This window comes from Perca fluviatilis, chromosome 1 (genome assembly GCF_010015445.1).
Source record: "Perca fluviatilis chromosome 1, GENO_Pfluv_1.0, whole genome shotgun sequence".
NCBI lineage: Eukaryota > Metazoa > Chordata > Actinopteri > Perciformes > Percidae > Perca > Perca fluviatilis.
Window position 1 is genome coordinate 36,467,266 of NC_053112.1, and position 21,640 is coordinate 36,488,905.

General features: G+C 40.6%; 1 protein-coding gene across 2 annotated transcripts in view; it reads left to right on the plus strand.

Annotated features, from left to right (window-relative positions):
• LOC120561828 (voltage-dependent T-type calcium channel subunit alpha-1H-like) overlaps positions 1-20,856 on the plus strand; it is a 55,929-nt gene extending 35,073 nt beyond the window's left edge. For both annotated transcript variants that reach the window (XM_039805149.1, XM_039805229.1), the window contains 18 exons: positions 316-416; positions 624-747; positions 4,360-4,428; positions 4,602-4,786; positions 4,894-5,020; positions 6,272-6,397; positions 6,488-6,577; positions 7,011-7,203; positions 8,561-8,712; positions 8,822-8,931; positions 9,043-9,176; positions 9,349-9,419; positions 11,319-11,397; positions 11,706-11,827; positions 12,224-12,514; positions 12,614-12,764; positions 17,196-17,755; positions 18,291-20,856. In XM_039805149.1, coding sequence (XP_039661083.1) covers positions 316-416; positions 624-747; positions 4,360-4,428; positions 4,602-4,786; positions 4,894-5,020; positions 6,272-6,397; positions 6,488-6,577; positions 7,011-7,203; positions 8,561-8,712; positions 8,822-8,931; positions 9,043-9,176; positions 9,349-9,419; positions 11,319-11,397; positions 11,706-11,827; positions 12,224-12,514; positions 12,614-12,764; positions 17,196-17,755; positions 18,291-18,971 — 3,366 coding nt within the window. In that variant the 3' untranslated portion in view covers positions 18,972-20,856. The remainder of the gene's footprint in view (positions 1-315; positions 417-623; positions 748-4,359; positions 4,429-4,601; positions 4,787-4,893; positions 5,021-6,271; positions 6,398-6,487; positions 6,578-7,010; positions 7,204-8,560; positions 8,713-8,821; positions 8,932-9,042; positions 9,177-9,348; positions 9,420-11,318; positions 11,398-11,705; positions 11,828-12,223; positions 12,515-12,613; positions 12,765-17,195; positions 17,756-18,290) is intronic.
• The last annotated feature ends 784 nt before the right edge of the window (positions 20,857-21,640 follow it).

Below are 21,640 nucleotides of genomic sequence, written 5' to 3' on the forward strand. Positions count from 1 at the left end.
GAGGAAAAGGCATTTTCATGGTGTCCTACTTCTGTTATTTCCAGTAATAAAAGAACTTGTTAAACAGTTCAAAAGGTGACGCTAATTATCTTGCGAAAGCATAAATTCCAACCTTGGTACACATTTAATTAGCTGAATTTCAATTACGAGCAGGGTGGAGGAAATATTGGGAACATGTTTGAAAAACTTGTGCTGTGTTGAAATTTTTATACAACATGATTAATGATAAAAGAAACTTACACCGCCAAAAAAAGTCATTTTCATTTAATATCATGCAAGTGTGTGTGTGTGTGTGTGTGTGTGTGTTCCTTCCAGAGTTTATGTAAGAAGCTGAAGAAGATTCTGAAGCCGTATGAGCCTCAGTGGTGCCTGGAGCATGAAGAGTGGTCTCTCTATCTGTTCGCTCCACACAACCGGTAAATACGCACACACACACACACACACACACACATACACACACGCTCGTACAGATACCCTTTGAGTAAGTTGACGTGTGAAGGTTACAGCCAAGGCTTTGTAATACTATGTTCACTTTTATTAATTAAAGCTGGCCGGGTGAAAACAAACACCTTGTTGTTGTCAAATGCAGTGATGTGTGAACATTTCTCTGTTTCTCTTTTCAGGCTCAGGTTGTGGTGTCAGAAGGTCATAGGTCACAAGCTGTTTGATCATGTCATCCTCCTCTTCATCTTCCTTAATTGTATCACCATTGCACTGGAGAGACCTGACATACAGCCCAACAGCATGGTAGCACACACACACACACACACACACACACACACACACACACACACACACACACACACACACACACACACACACACACACACACACACACACTCCTTGTATTTTATCAATATTATTTCCTTCTTATTGCATCCATCTTTTTACAGTTTTTTACAATCACTTTGCTAGTAATTTCAGAACCTTGACGTAATTTTCAAAACTCTAGACACAAAACTGAAAACGGTCATCACTTGTAACACAGGCTGTCCAATGTTCAAATCATTGCATTGTGCATTCATACCTTTAAATAAATCTCGCACAATCATTGGTTCAAAAAACTAATTGATTGTGAAATACCATTGAAACGTTACTTTAGATCACCCACACACAAGCTACCCATAGTTTCACTGTGTCATCGTTAGTACAATCATTAAATATTGTAGTACAAAATAGGTGATACATGTTTCATTATGGTACTAGATGTAAATACATCCCTGTAAAAGTACTGCAGTAGTAGAGAGAATACTACAGGCACAGTGGAATCATTGAACAAAACCTGAAATGTATTGATGAAAAACAATACAGTACAGTCACAACATAGGTTTATTTGAATCAAAGCAAAATACTTAGCTACAAAACAGAAAAGAAAAGACACTATTGTAAAACATCAAATGCAGTGTTCCTCAATTTGCTTGTACTGTAAAAAGCAAGTGATTACTATACATCTACATCTTCATCAACTCTGTCTTGTGGATTTGGCAACAGGTTCTCATCCTCATTGCAATTAGCCAAACATCTTGGAAAAAACCTTCGGGCATGGCGAACAATATGGTACGAGTGTATATGTATATGTATATATACAGTATATACAGTGCCTTGCGAAAGTATTCGGCCCCCTTGAACGTTTCGACCTTTTGCCACATTTCAGGCCTCAAACATAAAGATATAAAACTGTAATTTTTTGTGAAGAATCAACAACAAGTGCGTCCCAATTATGAAGTGGAACGAAATTCATTGGCTATTTCAAACTTTTTTAACAAATAAAAAACTGAAAAAGTGCGTCGCTGCAAAATTATTCAGCCCCTTTACTTTCAGTGCAGCAAACTCTCTCCAGAAGTTCAGTGAGGATCTCTGAATGATCCAATGTTGACCTAAATGACTAATGATGATAAATAGAATCCAGCTGTGTGTAATCAAGTCTCCGTATAAATGCACCTGCTCTGTGATAGTCTCAGAGGTCCGTGTAAAGCGCAGAGAGCATCATGAAGAACAAGGAACACACCAGGCAGGTCCGAGATACTGTTGTGGAGAAGTTTAAAGCCGGATTTGGGTACAAAAAGATTTCCCAAGCTTTAAACATCCCAAGGAGCACTGTGCAAGCGATATATTGAGAAATGGAAGGAGTATCAGACCACTACAAATCTACGAAGACCCGGCCGTCCCTCTAAACTTTCAGCTCATACGATGAGAAGACTGATCAGAGATGCAGCCAAGAGGCCCATGATCACTCTGGATGAACTGCAGAGATCTACAGCTGAGGTGGGAGACTCTGTCCATAGGACAACAATCAGTCGTATACTGCACAAATCTGGCCTTTATGGAAGAGTGGCAAGAAGAAAGCCATTTCTTAAAGATATCCATAAAAAGTGTCGTTTAAAGTTTGCCAAAAGCCACCTGGGAGACACACCAAACATGTGGAAGAAGGTGCTGTGGTCAGATGAAACCAAAATCAAACTTTTTGGCAACAATGCAAAACGTTATGTTTGGCGTAAAAGCAACACAGCTCATCACCCTGAACACACCATCCCCACTGTCAAACATGGTGGTGGCAGCATCATGGTTTGGGCCTGCTTTTCTTCAGCAGGGACAGGGAAGATGGTTAAAATTGATGGGAAGATGGATGGAGCCAAATACAGGACCATTCTGGAAGAAAACCTGATGGAGTCTGCAAAAGACCTGAGACTGGGACGGAGATTTGTCTTCCAACAAGACAATGATCCAAAACATAAAGCAAAATCTACAATGGAATGGTTCACAAATAAACATATCCAGGTGTTAGAATGGCCAAGTCAAAGTCCAGACCTGAATCCAATCGAGAATCTGTGGAAAGAACTGAAAACTGCTGTTCACAAACGCTCTCCATCCAACCTCACGGAGCTCGAGCTGTTTTGCAAGGAGGAATGGGCAAAATGTCAGTCTCTTGATGTGCGCAAAACTGATAGAGACATACCCCCAAGCGACTTACAGCTGTAATCGCAGCAAAAGGTGGGCGCAACAAAGTATTAACTTAAGGGGGCTGAATAATTTTGCACGCCAATATTTCAGTTTTTATTTGTTTAAAAGGTTTGAAATATCCAATAAATTTCGTTCCACTTCATGATTGTGTCCCACTTGTTGTTGATTCTTCACAAAAAATTACAGTTTTATATCTTTATGTTTGAGGCCTGAAATGTGGCAAAAGGTCGAAAAGTTCAAGGGGGCCGAATACTTTCGCAAGGCACTGTATATATAAAGTATATATCTCAATCATCAGTAATGAGTTGGCAGAATTGGACAAGCAATTCAAAGGGCCTGCATGCATACAGTGCAGTACTGTCAATAATGTAAATAGTCTCAAAGGTGGTACATGGGACCATACAGTAGAAACAGTGTCTGATAAACAGTAGTACATTACAGTAAAGAATGATGATGAAATATTACATCCATAGATAATGTAGTCTAATTGGTTCATGCTCCACGCTAACTGGTGACAATGAATCTCGTTATCTTGAAACTTTCATGATCTAAACATGGAATATTGTTTGTCTTTTTCGATACAACTATGCATTAAGAGTAATGCAACAGTTACTTATCCTTTTGGGCAGTTGTATCAATTGATAGTTAGATGATTGTAATGAAATTTGATGTTAAGTTGTGTCATATTGAACAGGTTATCTTTGTTAAATGAACACATGATCTTAGGTTTATGTAATTGAAACTAATTCAATTAATTGTAATTGAAAGTGTTAGAGTTTTGGAAAAATGTGTATTTTGATCATTGGTTGTGAGTTTTGTGTCTAGAGTTTTGAAAAAATGACGTCACGGTTCTGAAATTAGTGCCAAAGTGATTGTAAAAAACTGTAAATGTTGTTTTTGTATTTCTAATGTAAAGCACTGTGTCTGAAAGGTGCAATACAAATAAACTTACCTGGCCTTAAGCTAAATCAGATTCTAACCTGAACACTAACATGCAGTCTAAACCTCAAACAGGCCTGTAAAAAAGTGAGAACCAGTCTTACTTAAAACTAGTATCAGTCCCCATAAAGATAGAAGTACAACACACACACATACTGTCATACAGATACCCTTTGCCAAAGCCGTCTGCCTCCATCAATTATGTCGATTACAGAGTAGTTCATATGCTTGTTGCTGATGTAACAGCAATTTGGGAGTCATTGTTTTCTGTTCTCACTCTGTTCTCAGTATGTTTTTATTATGTTCCTAGTACAATCGTAATGGATTTTTTTCCCGGGCTCATTATGTAACACGTTGCAGTGCAAAACTCTTAAATTGATGAATATGGTTTACTGTGTATGTGTCTGCACACTCACACATGTATGTATGTGTGTGTGTGTGTGTGTGTGTGTGTGACAGGAGCGGGTGTTCCTCAGTGTGTCCAATTACATCTTCACTGTGATCTTCGTGGGTGAAATGATGATCAAGGTAACCACAACAAGAGGAGCACTTCACTCCAAAGTCATTTTCTCATCTTACTTATTAAAACGACAATTTTCTTCCTGAGTGGGGATCAGAATTGCTTTCAGTCTCATTTTACACTTCATATTATTTTATTATTTCAGTAATTATTCTGGATCTGTGTGCGTGTATGTGTTAAGGTGGTAGCTATGGGCCTGTACTTTGGAAACGGAGTGTACCTGCAAAGCAGCTGGAATATCTTAGACGGATTGCTGGTGTTTGTGTCAATGGTGGACATCCTGGTCTCCATCGCATCAACAGGTGGTAATCGAATCTTAGGCATCCTCCGTGTGCTTCGTCTGCTTCGCACACTGCGACCACTCAGGTAGGAGTACTGTACTTTCTCTTTTTGTTAACTCCAATAATTACATCTGGTGTACTCATGTATCATGTGTGTGTGTGTTTGTGTGTGTGTGTGTGTGTGTGACATAGGGTGATAAGTCGGGCTCCTGGTCTGAAACTGGTGGTGGAGACTCTGATCACATCTCTCAGACCCATTGGGAATATTGTCCTCATCTGCTGTGCTTTTTTTATCGTGTTTGGAATTCTGGGAGTCCAGGTAAACATTTATACTGTATATTCCCTATTCATCCCCTCTTGGTTGAAGTTAACCCTTATTATATATTTTTTTCTTTTGCACTGAAAAATACCTTTTTACCTGGTTTTATGTGCCCAAACATCCAAAGCTTATTGTCTTTTCTGCTGCAAGAACACACTGATCACCGTGGTTTAAAATTAATGAGGCACATCTCAGAAAATGCTCCAGGTAATAAAAAGTGGAGAGGGAAATTGGGAGGAAATGCAAATGAGCTGCTGATTATGCACCAGAGTCCCTGGAAGTAATTAAAAACACAATAGTTCAACTACAGAGGGATTCTGCTGAAATAGTGTTTTTTTTAAATTAGATTTTCACCTGGATTTCTATGTTATTAATTTCATTAATTAATTCATTTAGTTATTTATTCATTTTAGACAGTTTTATCAGTTTTTTTAATATTCAAAACAAACTGATAAATTACATTTTATAAATAAAAACGTACCCAGTTGTACAGGATATAAAAGGATGGATTGATAAGATGATCATGTTGTAAAAACAGTGGTTCCCAATCTGTGGGCTGGGCCCGGGACCCTCCATGGGGCCCCAAAAAACTTAAGGTGTGAGAAAGAAAAAAATATTTAATTTTATTACTACCTTTGACTAGTAATTGCTTTTTGTTTCTTGTGAAATACTGCAAAGTTTAATCTCTTTAGCTTTGAAATCCTTCAAAGATCCTTCAAAGGAAACAAGCAGAGGGAAAAATGTACTTTGGTTGAACTGCTTGTAACTCATATCCACATCGCTTCATTTTATGGGGTCACAAGCCAAAAAGGTTTTTAAAATATTCTTTTCAATGGTATTTTGATACTAAAAGCCATTCAATCTAAGGGCCTTGTGTAAGCTCTACTTCTTTAAGTTTTTTGCATTTTTGCAAATATTCCTGCAAATATTCAAATGAATGCTTGCACAGGAAATTATGCTTGATGAATGCTGAAGCTGATATTAACATAGGCATATATCGCTCAAACACACACTTCCACTAAATTATCTCGTGATGAGAACACTCCATGCTGGAGTGTGTAATGACCAGATGGTACTTTGATATCTTAGCTGCACCATACAGTACAGTAGGACTGTAGGCGCTCGCTGTGTAATTTACTGTTCAGTAATACATCAACCTTATCTCACTCTGTAAAGCTTTGTTTACATTACCTGGAGGTTACAGTGTTCTTGTATGTGTATCTGTGTGCACACATCTGTTTGTGAATGCAGCTGTTTAAAGGGAAGTTCTACCACTGTGACGGGCTCGATGTGAGTAACATCACCAATAAAACCCAGTGTCTGGAGGCAGGATACCGCTGGGTTCGACGGAAATACAACTTTGACAACCTGGGACAGGTTTGTCACACACATGTACACACACTGACACCTGGTCTTACAAACGGAGTGACAGCATGCCACTGATTTATATTTGTCTCACTCTTTCAGGCCCTGATGTCCCTGTTTGTGCTGTCATGTAAAGACGGCTGGGTCAGCATCATGTATGACGGCCTGGATGCTGTCGCAGTGGACCAGCAGGTGAACACACACGCACGCACGCACGCACATTATGACATACGAAGAGACAGGTTGTGGGAAGTAAAATAAATGATATCAGGACGACATAGGAACCATTCAGCCAGTGTATATTGTACATCACTGTGTTTTGGTTTGTTTTGTGTCAGTCTGAGGAACCATTTCATCTTGTTTGTTTCAAGCAAAAAGGGGAAATAGAGGTGTAAGGAAAGAAAAAAGGCAGATGGATGAATAGATGTGAGTTGACAGTGCTAGCAGTTTCAGTGCTGACTCAGGATTTACATTGTCTTCTTGTTTATGCTGTCTCCTCTTCTTCCTCTCCACCACTCCTCCCCCTTTTTCGTCACTCTTTGGTCCTTCTCTCTTTTGCTTTTTGTCCCCATGCTACCTGTCCACCTCCTCCCTTCTTCCATTTTCTCTCTCTGTCTCTCTGCAGCCAATAAGAAACAACAACCCTTGGATGCTGCTGTTTTTCATCTCGTTCCTCCTCATCGTCAGCTTCTTTGTGCTCAACATGTTTGTGGGCGTGGTTGTGGAAAACTTTCACAAGTGTCGCCAGCAGCAGGAGGAGGAGGAGGCGCGTCTGAGGGAGGAGAAACGACAGAAACGGTTGGAGAAGAGGAGGAGAAGTAAGATAATGGGAGGGGAAAGGGAGTAGAGGAAATGATAGACATACAGTATGGCCAACAGTATGTGGACCCCTAAACACTTCCCCCTACATTTAATCGTTATATATGTTGTTCCAAAACCATTGGCATTAATATGCTGCTACAACTGCCTCAAATCTTCTAGGAAGGCTTCCCACAAGATTTAGGTATTTGCTTCCATTCATACACAGGAGCATTACTTACAGTGTCCAATTAATTCATGATCCTTTGCCATTGTAACTGGTGTGCCAAAGACGGCTAGCTGTGTATAGTATTTAAAACACAAAAGTAAAGTCCAGCCACAAACTCTCTGTAACCACATTGATCATGAATCAGCTGTGAAATTATTGTGCTTGTAAAACACAAAAACGTCAAACTGCTCAAAACAATATTGGAAAGGCTGCTAAAGAACTGACAAATTAAGACTCTCCTGTCAAATGCTTTCAATGGACATTGGAAACGTGTCAGAGCCCTGGTGCAAACAGAATGTGAAATGAAGCTTCATCCAGTAGACATCCAGGATTACTGAGATCTGAAACTGATGTTGGGCGATATGGCAGTGCAGTTAGCGTTCCAGTTCATCCCAAATTTGGTGGGCTCTGTGCAGTGTAGGCCAGTCTAGTTCTACCACACCAACCTGGAAAACCATTCATTTATGGACCTCCAGGATTAGTAAGGTCTTAGTGAAGTGAGGCTTGCTTTATGTACCAGGACATTGTCATGTTCAAAAAGGAAAGGCACTTCCCCAAACTGTTGTCACAAAGTTGGAAGCACACTTTCCCCAAACGGGGAACCCCTATACAAACCAGGAATACATAAACCAAATGAGACAGGGGCGTCCACATACTTCTGGCCATATATCATAACTGTAACATTACACATACATACAATAAACCTTTACCGCATACATACTGTAATAGTACATCATTTCAAAACATAATTTCTGCCCATATTATGTTCAAATAAACACTTCTACTGCACACACGCTCTCCCTCTACCTCATTTCTGTCTATCTCCGTCCTTCTCTCTCTGCAGTGTAATCTCTAGTAGTGCTTTCCTCTTAGTCAGTTAACTGTCTGGCAGCAGACAGCAATGGTTTCTGCCCAAAGACACCTTGAGGTGCCATGCAATGTGTGTGTGTGCGTGATGGATAGGGTTGAATTCCTGAGGTGGCACTTTTTAGTCTGTACACACACACATATGCACACTTACACACACAGCAGTTCGCCACTTGGCACCCACTTCATCAGTGACCTCATAGCCCATATCATATTTTTCTTTCAGAAGCATTTTAATGACCGTGTGTGTGTGTGTGTGTGTCTGTGTGTGTGAAACGCAGGGGCCCAGGAGAAGCCATATTACGCTGATTACTCCCCATTGCGTCGATCCATCCACACCTTTTGCACCAGCCACTACCTGGATCTCTTCATCACCATCATCATCTTCACAAACCTCCTCACCATGAGCATGGAGCACTACAAACAGCCTCAGGTAACCATGGCAACACCTTCTACCACCTGTCCTAGAACCATAGTAATGAAGCTGTGGTACAGTACAGCTACAGTTTTTTTTTTTAAGTGTGTGTCTTTGTGGCCCGCAGTACTTTGAGGAAATACTGAAGTACTGCAATTACGTCTTCACGGTGGTTTTTGTCATTGAAGCCATTCTTAAACTGATCGCCTTTGGCCTGCGCCGCTTTTTCAAAGAGAGGTATTCAAGCTCTCACATCAATACAAAGATACTCACAAACATACAGCTTCCTCCTTAGAGAAACTGAAATTGTGTGTGTGTGTGTGTGTGTGTGTGTGTGTGTGTGTCAAGATGGAACCAGTTGGACCTGGCCATTGTGTTGTTGTCCATCATGGGAATAACACTGGAGGAAATAGAGATGAATGCTTCCCTCCCCATCAACCCCACCATCATACGCATCATGCGAGTCCTAAGAATAACAAGAGGTACACACACATACACACACACACAAACACACAAACAAACAAACAAACAAACAAACAAACAAACAAACACACACATACATACATACATACACACAGTGACACAAACACAAAAAGATACACACAAACACGATGATATGTGGCTGATGAGAGCTGACACATTACAATGTTTCAGTGTTGAAGCTGTTGAAGATGGCGACAGGAATGAGAGCTCTGTTGGACACAGTGATGCAAGCACTGCCTCAGGTAAGAGGCAGCACTGATGCTGTGAAATATCTCTCTATGAAATAGCTGTCTCTTTAACTGCGAGCCTGGTTTCCAGATCTGAAGAATTGCAGACAGCTTGTTTTATTCAGCGATTCATCGGGGCTGGCACTGACTACCCCACTACATGATTTACTAAGATACCACCAACAGACTGTTCAGTGACACCAAATAACCGCCAAACAAGCATAATGACATCCTTATGTTTAGCTAAAGGCTAATGGCTGATCCTTAAATGTATCAATGTGGCTGATAAATCACCAGTTCAATCATAACTTTATGGCACATAACTTCACAGCTGCTTTGGTGCGATCGTTTTGCTGCTGGGTGTCTGTGAAGAGATAAATATGAACCAGAAAGTCCAGTCTGAAAGCTTATCATCACAAAGACACCACACAGTAATTTATACGCCTTTGAGGCAGGACTGTAAAACTCGTACACTAGTATTTCTGCAAGGTAAAGAGTAAAATTAGCTAAATATTTCACCAGGTAGGGATAATGCAACATACTGTATCTGATTGGCCAAAGTAGAGCATTTCCGGATGACATTGCTTTGCGATGCGGCAAAAGTGATTTATGAGGCCTGATTTAATTTTTTTTCCCTACGATGGCACCTGTCTTATTCAAGATGCAGCATTTTTTTGACGCAGTGCTATTGTTGGTCTAAACGAGACATCCACAAGCAAGGAGTAATCCATTAACTGAGATGCACATGTAACTGTCAGCTTGGCTCCCCGGATGTTGTTGGTCGGTCCAGGCTAAAATATCTCAACTATTGGATGGATTATTATGAAAGTTTGTGCAGATATTCACGAGCCTTAGAGGATGAAGCCTAATCACTATAGTGACCCCCTGACTTTTCCCCTAGCACCACCATGGGGTTAGATATTTGTCCACAACTATTGGTTGGCTTGCCATGGAATATGCTACACACATCCATGACCTCCTCAATGAATTGTAACGAGCCAAACTAAGATGGGGAACATAGCAAGTGAGCATGTTAGCTTAGTGACATGCCTACAGCCGCTAGTGTGACTCTGAGACTTGTTTGAATATGAAATGTGTGAAAAGTAATTGGTGAGAATGGTGATAAAGGATGGCACACTCTGGTGTGGTCTAAGGCTTCAGGAAGGATCTACCACATCTCCTGGGCTCAGTGGACCCCCAAGGGGCCCTACCAGAAATGAGAGAGTAAGGAGGAAGGGGAAGAGAAGGTGGTGCACAATAAATGAAAACAGGTAGGGCAAGTAGACACTGACTGTTTGTGATCCTGCTCCTGAAAGACAGCTAAATTATATCAATTTAAATTTTTCCTTTCAAATTTCAAATCACAGCACACGGGGTTCACATTATCACTCTTAGATCTAATGTCCATCCACCCATTATTCTTCACTGCCTTCCCACTCACGAATAATGCCAATTGTCTTTGAAGTGACAGATCAAGGCCGGGGATTGAACCCAGGTCTTTGCAGTGGTGTCCGAGTGCACTTCATCAAACGGTTTATCCTTCATCTAATCAGACATCTCCACACCTCCCGCTATGGGGGAAGACAAGCCAAGTCCCTGTTAATTGCTTTGTAATTAGAATAAACAGGTGAGTTTGTGGTTCATGAGGACTGGATCCAGGCTATGAACGTGCACCTCTGTTTCTTAAACTGAAATCTGAGGTATGATTCAACTCCAGGTATCATGATGGCTCCTAATATGTTTTTTTTAAGATGTAGTAAACATCAATGCAATAAAGCTTAGCAGTCTCGGTCTATGGCTTCTTTCTATCTGTTTGCATGTTTGCGTCTCTCTCGATGTACTGTACATGTCTTTTTTCTGTGTATCATACACTGTATATATCTGTGTGTGTGTGCGTGTAATATGTCTGTCTAGGTGGGGAATCTGGGTCTGCTCTTCATGTTGCTGTTCTTCATCTATGCAGCTCTGGGAGTTGAGCTCTTTGGAAAACTGGGTTAGTGTGTATGTGCGTGTACGTGCATGCGCGTGTGTATGTGCGAGCACGTGAGTGTGTGCATGCATATAAATCAATGCAGACGCACAGATGTATGTGTGCGTGAGAGTGTGTGCCTCAGCTGACTGAGATTTCCGTGGATTACGTAACATGCATACATTTTTTTGTTACATACATTAATTATGTCAATTTAGATTCTGTGTTAATAATGTGTGATCTACACACAATTCTCTTTCTTCTCTCCCCTCGCCTTCCTCTCTCACACTTACAGCCTCTAATACTCCTTTCCTCTTTTCATCCTCTTTCAGAGTGTTCAGACGAGAACCCATGTGAGGGTCTTAGTCGCCATGCTACCTTTGACAACTTTGGCATGGCTTTCCTCACGCTCTTCAGGGTGTCGACCGGCGACAACTGGAATGGGATTATGAAGGTTATTTCTTCCTCGTCCTCTGCTGTGTGGGAGTAGTGTTTGAGGAGATGAATAGACAAGAAAGTCCATGTTTGTGTCTGTGCATATGTGTGTGTCTCAAAACTCCGGTTATGAGACAGGTGTTGCATTAAGCAGAGAGAAGGTCACTGTTTTTATGACAGACTAAGAGCTGCTGACATTAGAGGGTTAGGAGAGTGTATTATTCTTCTGTGACGGGCTCAAGGTCTGTTCGCACTCAGATCCACATCTCCCCCTGTAGGAGAAGAGAAGAAATACAACATAATATATGTGCAATAATATATGCACTCATTTATCTGATTATCAACTGAACTCCCTCTATCGATCATCAGTTTTCTTCATTGCTTAATAATCTATCTATCCTCTTCTCTCACCCAGGACACATTGCGAGAGTGTCTCCCACAGGAACGCCACTGCCTCACCTACCTGCCCCTGATCTCTCCCGTTTATTTCGTCACCTTCGTCCTGACGGCACAGTTTGTGCTGGTCAACGTGGTTGTAGCCGTTCTGATGAAGCACCTGGAGGACAGCAACAAGGAGGCACAGCTGGAGGAGATGGAGGAGAGGATGGAGAGGGAAGAAATAAGGGAGAGGGAGGAGGCCAGCCGACGCCTCAGTACCGCGTCTGTGGGCGGAGACTTGGTGCCAAATGTGGACACACCTGCCCAGGTAACAGAAAGAGAGTGTGTTTCTTATTTGTGCATGTGTGGAGGGGAAGGGGGTTGAGGTGACAATAACGAGGACAGCGGTGATGATCTTATGTGGCAGGTGCAGGTTGAGGATGAGGATTGTTCCCATGGCAACCTGCTGAGCATAGGACGCATGCTGTCTCTACCCAGCGACAGCCACGTTCAGCCACTCAGATGTTCCCCTTATCCTCCTATTTGCCATGAGGCGTACTCCAGCTACAGCTACTCAGGTAATTTGGTTGTTTATAGCCAATTAAATTAGGAAACACTTCTCACTGTGCTATAACCACTAACTGATTGCTGTAAAGGTAATTGCTTCCACAAATAGCATAGAAGGCAGTGGAGATGTGACGCAGTGGAGAGGCACTGTTATTATAGACCTTAAAGAGTGAGATTACTGCAGATTCATGAAATCTAAAAAACACTGAGTTTCGAGTTTTATTTCTGCACATTGACAAAAAATAACAATAGAACGTGATGTACAGCAGGGACGTCACTAGGATTGAAAGACAGGGGGGGCTTAGCCCCCAGGGTATTTGTAACTTGTGTTTGCAAAATCTTTGCACTCACATCTTTCGTTACTGTATTAGAGCTACACTTATGTCAACCACCAGTCAAGAAACCAATATGTTAACAAGTCAAAAGTGACAGACATATCCTCTTCTTCCATTTCTGTTCCTTCTGTCTTATCCTTTAAGATAAAACAAAACCCTGATGCTAATTTCATGACTTCAAAATGCAAATTGGTCACATGAAACAACATCCAAAATGTCCAAAAACAGACAAACAGAGGCCAGACAGCTAATAAGTTGGTAAGTTAAACAAATATGACAAATAGCAGTAAAAAGAGGCATCACTGCATACTTTATCATGTAAGATATTAATACGGATCCTATTTAAAGTGGCTACTGTCTAAATACAATAACCTGATGGCGGAAGGAATAAAAGATTTGGAGTAATAATTACTGTATATACTGTATGTACTGTATGTAGGATTGCTTTCATTTTATTTTCACATGTGTATCTGTGCGCATGTGCTCATTTTAGCCTAGCCTACATTTAGGCAACATCTACATATTTATTTAATTCATCACAGGCAATGAATGCAGAAAGTTAAATTGGTTAGAATATAGAGCCGAAGTCCCGCCCCTTTCGGTGGTTGAAAAATAATATTTTAAATTGACGAACATCATATTTGTAATGCATGGCTCAATTCAAACGGGATCAAAAAATAATTATTATCTCTCCATTGACTCTCGTTCATATTTTTTCCGAATTAAGGTCCCATGGACCGGAAGTAGAAGGGCGGGACTTCGGCTCTCTATAGCTAGCATATATAATAAATATAATGAAACAATTTAGTTTAGGCTATGCATAGTACCTAGACCTGCCAACAAATGCTTATTGTTAGAAGAAAACCAAACAATCCTTAGACCTATAGACCACTACTGACCTCAATCACGCCGGCTCCCTCAGAATCAACTGCTCTGCCAATCTCCTGCTTCTCTTTCTCTCTGCTGAAGTATCTTCCAATATCCATCTCATCTGCTCAATGAATTGAAGGATACACCGGTACAATAGCATTAACAGGGACCCTATGACTATTAGTTTTCAGTGACAACAACATTCTATGGGGATTGATATTGTTTTAGAATATGCCTACTATAGAGATAGGCTATATTATTGGCAATGAATAAAGAGTTGTGATTAGCTTGCTAAGTTAACCATTTCTTGTATTTCGCTCGCTCACTCTAGCTAGACTATAGTTTTCCATAGCAAACCAAAATATCCCCTTTCCTTTACCTCAAGCAAACTTAGCTAAAGGTAAGCAGGTCATTAAAAACAACTTGCAATTTCACTTTGTATCACGTGTAATCAATCTTCCTTTCACCATTAACGTGTGTATCGGTGTGTGTGGGGGGGGGAGGGTGCATAGCGAGTTCAGACCAAAGAGTAGCGACGAGATGAGATGAATCCCCCAGTTACTTGCAACGCGCCGGTCTGCAACGCTCGGAAAGCTGCCAGTTCACACCAATGCAACGAGACGGTGTGGTGCATCATCTTGATAGCACAACTGTCTGTACTTCTGTCTAACTTCCGACTTTTCGGCTATTTTTTTGTAGCTACAGTGCCTTGCGAAAGTATTCGGCCCCCTTGAACGTTTCGACCTTTTGCCACATTTCAGGCCTCAAACATAAAGATATAAAACTGTAATTTTTTGTGAAGAATCAACAACAAGTGGGTCCCAATTATGAAGTGGAACGAAATTCATTGGCTATTTCAAACTTTTTTAACAAATAAAAAACTGAAAAAGTGGGCGTGCAAAATTATTCAGCCCCTTTACTTTCAGTGCAGCAAACTCTCTCCAGAAGTTCAGTGAGGATCTCTGAATGATCCAATGTTGACCTAAATGACTAATGATGATAAATAGAATCCAGCTGTGTGTAATCAAGTCTCCGTATAAATGCACCTGCTCTGTGATAGTCTCAGAGGTCAGTGTAAAGACGCAGAGAGCATCATGAAGAACAAGGAACACACCAGGCAGGTCCGAGATACTGTTGTGGAGAAGTTTAAAGCCGGATTTGGATACAAAAAGATTTCCCAAGCTTTAAACATCCCAAGGAGCACTGTACAAGCGATAATATTGAAATGGAAGGAGTATCAGACCACTACAAATCTACGAAGACCCGGCCGTCCCTCTAAACTTTCAGCTCATACAATGAGAAGACTGATCAGAGATGCAGCCAAGAGGCCCATGATCACTCTGGATGAACTGCAGAGATCTACAGCTAGAGGTGGGAGACTCTGTCCATAGGACAACAATCAGTCGTATACTGCACAAATCTGGCCTTTATGGAAAAGTGGCAAGAAGAAAGCCATTTCTTAAAGATATCCAAAAAAGTGTCGTTTAAAAGTTTGCCAAAAGCCACCTGGGAGACACACCAAACATGTGGAAGAAGGTGCTGTGGTCAGATGAAACCAAAATCGAACTTTTTGGCAACAATGCAAAACGTTATGTTTGGCGTAAAAAGCAACACAGCTCATCACCCTGAACACACCATCCCCACTGTCAAACATGGTGGTGGCAGCATCATGGTTTGGGCCTGCTTTTCTTCAGCAGGGACAGGGAAGATGGTTAAAATTGATGGGAAGATGGATGGCAGCCAAATACAGGACCATTCTGGAAGAAAACCTGATGGAATCTGCAAAAGACCTGAGACTGGGACGGAGATTCTTCTTCCAACAAGACAATGATCAAAACATAAAGCAAAATCTACAATGGAATGGTTCACAAATAAACATATCCAGGTGTTGGAATGGCCAAGTCAAAGTCCAGACCTGAATCCAATCGAGAATCTGTGGAAAGAACTGAAAACTGCTGTTCACAACACTCTCCATCCAACCTCACTGAGCTCGAGGCTGTTTTGCAAGGAGGAATGGGCAAAAATGTCGTCTCTCGATGTGCAAAACTGATAGAGACATACCCCAAGCGACTTACAGCTGTGATCGCAGCAAAAGGTGGCGCTACAAAGTATTAACTTAAGGGGGCTGAATAATTTTGCACGCCCAATATTTCAGTTTTTTATTTGTTTAAAAGGTTTGAAATATCCAATAAATTTTGTTCCACTTCATGATTGTGTCCCACTTGTTGTTGATTCTTCACAAAAAATTACAGTTTTATATCTTTATGTTTGAGGCCTGAAATGTGGCAAAAGGTCGAAAAGTTCAAGGGGGCCGAATACTTTCGCAAGGCACTGTATATATATTATTTGTTGCGTCTAAATATCAATGAGGATAAATCAAATTGTTATTGTTGTTCTTATTATTATTTAGGGGGGCTTAGGAACATTTTGGGGTAGCTTCAGCCCCCCTAAAATAGGCCTAACGACGTCCCTGATCTACAAAGAGAGGGCTTAACCATGACCTCTACCTGAACTTAGACTTAGACTTCTCTTTATTGATCCTTTTGGGATGACTCCCGCAAGGAAATTAGATTTCCAGCAGCAGATTTTAGCAGCTTACAAAACACTCTTTAAATAAAGAGGTATAAAAAAATACAGTATAGAAAAAAATACAGTATATGAATAACAATAAACTTTTAGCTAAATATTTTTACAAAATGTAAACAGACAGTAAACAATAAACTACAGATAAATAATAATATAGACTATATAAAACAGTATTCACAACCACAAATATATAGTTTATGACATAAAAAACAAAATTAAATTCTAAAACATAGACTTCTGTCTTCTTAAACATCTTGTTAAGGACTATACTTTTAAACAGAACATCCCATGAAAAGACCCAAAACCAACAATGTTTAAATCTGTCCCCAAATAATACTTTCCATCTTTCCTACCTTTCCTAGTGTCTATGGCACTCACAATAAACTACAGTGTTTATGTTCCTCCTGGTAATGAAGCAACAAGTCACTCAGTGCAACAGTGTGGCTCATTGATTGGCATAAATGGAGCTGTATGGCACAGAGGAATAATCTATATCAGGCTATAACAACACAACAATACAATACTTACAATACTAGGAACAGTTAATAACTCCAGACAATTCACATTTTTAGTAACATTTACCTCTTTAGAAATACTTGATTCATTTTTTTTCATGTGTCTACATGATCTTTGCCACATTATTTTCTGCAGGCTCCATGTCATCTCTGGGCTCCAGTGGAGGCGGCTCACTGCTGCAGGTTCCTGGAGCTCTGCCGGCCATCAGCCATGCTTCACTGGGGACGGGACGCAGCTCGAGGCCAAAGATCTTCCTCAGCCCCTCTCAGAGCATCGACAGACACTCCCCACACAGACTCAGTCCGGCTGACAGCACAGAGGGATACAGGTTTAGTCCGGCTCACGGAATAAACAGACACAGACTCAGCTCAGCTCACAGTATAGATGGATACAGATTCAGCCCGGCCCATCGAATAAACAGACACAGACTCAGCTCTACTCGCAGTATGGATGGATACAGGCTCAATCCAGACCACAACACAGACAGACCTAAACTCACGTCCAGCCACAGTATAGACAGACATCCCTCACTCAGACTGAGTCAAACCCACATTGACAGCAGACATCCCCCTCAGTGGCTCAGTCCTGAAGACAGTTTAGACAGAAACAAGTTGAGCCCCTCATACGTTCCAGATAGTTCAGTTCTGAAGAGACCAGCATCCTTCCACACTGCAAGCAGACAGTTACGGAGACAGGTGTGTTATCATCACTTCTTCTTCTTATCTCTTCACTTGAAAATTGTGTGCTTTTAATTTTCCATTTTATTAGGGCTAGGAATCTAATTTCAATTTTCCTGCCAGATATTGTGGTTAAAATGCAATTTGTGATTTTCTTTATATAGCTACGATCATATTAAATAAAGTAATAAAAAATAAATGAAAAATCCACTGAAAATAGGACATTTCTGTAAACAATCTGTGATATGTAACATTATTCCAGCATTTATCTTATGAAAAAACAATAAATATAATAATGAAAAGTGGAAGAAAAAAGATAACTCAAATGTTACATCAAACATTCAACTAAATATTTCACATTCGATTAATCGCGGCCTTCACGACTAGCTAAGCGCATTCTTTGAAATCACGATTTTGATTTGAAAACGATTAATTGTCCAGCCCTGAATTCTATGAAACATTCTATTTTTAAAATGATTTGACTTGCACAACCCAACACTTAATGAAGAATGTGTCTTCTATGTGTGCTTGTGTTTATGTGGTGTGTCTGTAGGAGGCTGTGCGCTGTGACTCTCTGGATCAGAGCGGTTCAGCTGACGATCTGGCAGAGCCTCAACTCACTGTGACCGCCGTCTCTTCCACACCACCACGCCAGCGATCGTCCAGTGTACACACACTGAAATATACATACCCCCAGAGGGTCATCTCATGCAGGAGCCACAGCCGGAGCTACAGTGAAACCACTGGGCAAGAACATGTACCTGAGCAGGCCATCTGTGGCTCGCAGCCAGAAACAGATGTGGAGAATAAGCCTGTCAGCCCGAAGAGGCTGTCCGGTCTGAAGGTCCCCAGCGGTGAATCTGCCTCATCAGCATCGCTCGGTAGCTCCAGAGCCGACCCCAGCCCCCAGTTGGACGACACCGACGAGGAAGTCAGTCGTATTAACAGTTCTCCTCATGCACACTCACACACACAACTCCCTCCCAGCTCCTCACACAAAAGCAGACACCTTACCCCAAGTCCTGTGGAGCACCGGAGCCGCCTCAGCCAATCAGTGTCTCCGGTGTCAGGCAGGAACAGAAAGCAGAGGATGAGCCCGCCGCCAGGAGAGGAGCCGGTTACTATGGCAACCCAGCTGATGGACAGCAGTATTGAACTGAGAAGGCGGACTCTGTCATTTGATGCCACAACCCCCTCTTCTAATCAACCAGAGGGAAGTTCTGTGGACAACTAAACAAACTCAGTGTTGGTCGATCGGTTATTCTGCTAAAGTGGAGGAGCCTGGTGTGCTGCTGAAGCACATGAGAGGGCCAGGAGATGCAATCTAAAACAGGAAGGATACCCGTCTCCTGTTTTGGACCCCGCCCCTCATCTTGTCCCGTCCAATCACAAGATTTTCACAGGGTGTTTGAGCAGAACTCTTTCAGATTGTGTGTGGATGAGTGTGTATGTTTAAAAACTCTTACCCGTTGTGCTATTTGCACACAAGATGCACACAAAAAGACCTTTTCTTCTATCATAGTCCTAGCTTTAGTTCAGACATAGTAGTCACTCCCCCGCTGTATTTACTCAAACATTAACCTTCCCCTTGCTTGCTCTCCTCCTCCTGCCCTCACTTTCTTCCTTTTACCTTGCACCTCAAGCCCAGGTCAGAGTACAAGACAAAATCACCCGAAAGGTGCAGCATAGATTTAGTTACTGACTGATCTGCTCACGTACACATAGACATGTTGACAAACAGATAACACAGCAACAAATGCTTATTTTAATTATCAATTAATCTGCAGACCATTTTCTTGATAAATCCATGACTCTTTTGGTCTATAAAACACAAAAAAGATATTCAAATTACTGTAATGTTAGACAAAGAAAAGCCACAAATATTTACATTTGAGAGGCTTGAACAATCAAACCATGCAAGTTGATTAATTATCAAAATAGTTGCAGATTCTCTTGATTGACCAACCGATTAATCCAAAAAAAAAAAAGTCCCACTCTACACACAGCGTCTCATTCAATCCTATAATAACTTTCTAATTTGCGGGACCTGTTTACTTTTAGTAAAATTCCCTAGTTTCATGCTCTGTGGTGCAGAAATTACAGTTTATGTTTACAAAAAAAATTGATTTTTAAGTCATAAACTTACAAAAGGTAGAGCTAACAAAGAATTTTATAAGAAACTGCTTACTTTGTAATTGCACGCTTATGTAGATTGGTGCAGGCACATTTTATTAGAGACTTATTGTTCCCAAAAAACTAATTGTACAGCCACTTGTTAAAAGTGGAGCAAAATAAGAATCTTATATCTGACGGAGTTGAAGTTTTTGTTTTTAATATGAATAATCTTCCTATTTTTTGTATCTCTTAACCTACTGTAAACTGCCACTGGAAGTTGCTCGCTCATTCTCAGATTGTAGTATTCCCCCACCTGAATCCACCCCCATTCCTGACAGCCAGAAAAATGAATTTGCGCTAAGTTAAAATTGTGTAGTGTGACCTAGGCTTTAGTAGTTTCTACCTCTTTTTTCCTGATCCCACCCATTCAAATGTTCAGTCAGCTAAGTTTCTCACCCCTTCCAATTTCCTTTTCTCTGTATTAGTATTCTCAGGGTAGAGATAGTTCAGACGCGGGTGAGTATGAAGTGTGATGATCACAGGCCTGCAGAGTAAGATTGCCCCCTGCTGTCTAAAGCTGGAGCTGGCCTTTTCTCGTCTGACGTTTGAAGAGCTTATACTATGGGTGCGGGGTGAAATTCCAAAGCGGATGTACAGAAGGGCTTATTCAGGTGATATAATGGTGTGTAAAACTTTTTAGAAAAAAGGCTAAAATTATATATGTTATTTATACAGTAGCGATGATATGAGAACTACAAAGGTGAATTTCTACATTTTTGAATGTAAGTTTATCTGCTGGTGATGATGCGGATGATTTATGATGATGTCAGTAAAATAGGATGTTGATTATAATTATGATGACGATGATGACTCTGGATAATGCATATGCTCATATTATTGTATAATGTTCCTGCAGAATGAAAGCAGGGAATGATACTGTAAGCTCACCTGCAGTAACATGATTGGACAGTGCGGGAATAAAACCACTTCCTGTCTGACTTTCATTTGACTCCATAATCTTGCTTCTGAATCTGTCTTTTCCCCCTATATAAAGATCTAAAAAAAAACTCAATAGACTCTGCGGGGTCTTAAAATGTATTAAAAACAAAAAAAACATACATAACATTATGTAGCTTGTTTTCAATGTGTTTATTTGTCCAATGAGGTTGTACACTAAAGTGTGTGTGAATTTAATCATTTAATCATCATTTTATGACCAACTATACTGTGACTTTATTACATTTTAATGACATTGTACTATGACATTTGTATGACATACTATACTATGACTTTTTATGACATACTATGACATTTTTATTATAGTTTTACAACATGTAAAAAAAAAAAGTCATAGTTTCAGATTCAGATAACTTTATTAGTCCTCAAGGGGCAATTCAGTTTTACAGCCAGCCCATCCATTAAGGGTTAAACTAACTTAGAATGCATTAAAAAGTGCATTAGCACACAATCTGTATAACAAATCCATTACTGAGTATATGATCAGGTTGGCACAGTATTCTGTCAGCTTTCTGGGCAACTCAGGTTTTCCAGAAAGAACAGAGATCTTTTAACTCAGTACCAGTGATTTTTGAGCATACGTTAACGATGTCGTTCAAGCTCTTTTTGTCTTTAACAGTTAGTCCATTAAACCAACATATGAAAGAAAATGTTAGTAGGCTCTCAATGAATGTTTGATAAAATGTGCATAAAATTCTTTTAGAGATGCCAAAAGAGTTAAGCTTCCTCAGTAGGTATATTCTTTGATTTGCTCGCTTAATAATAATTTTG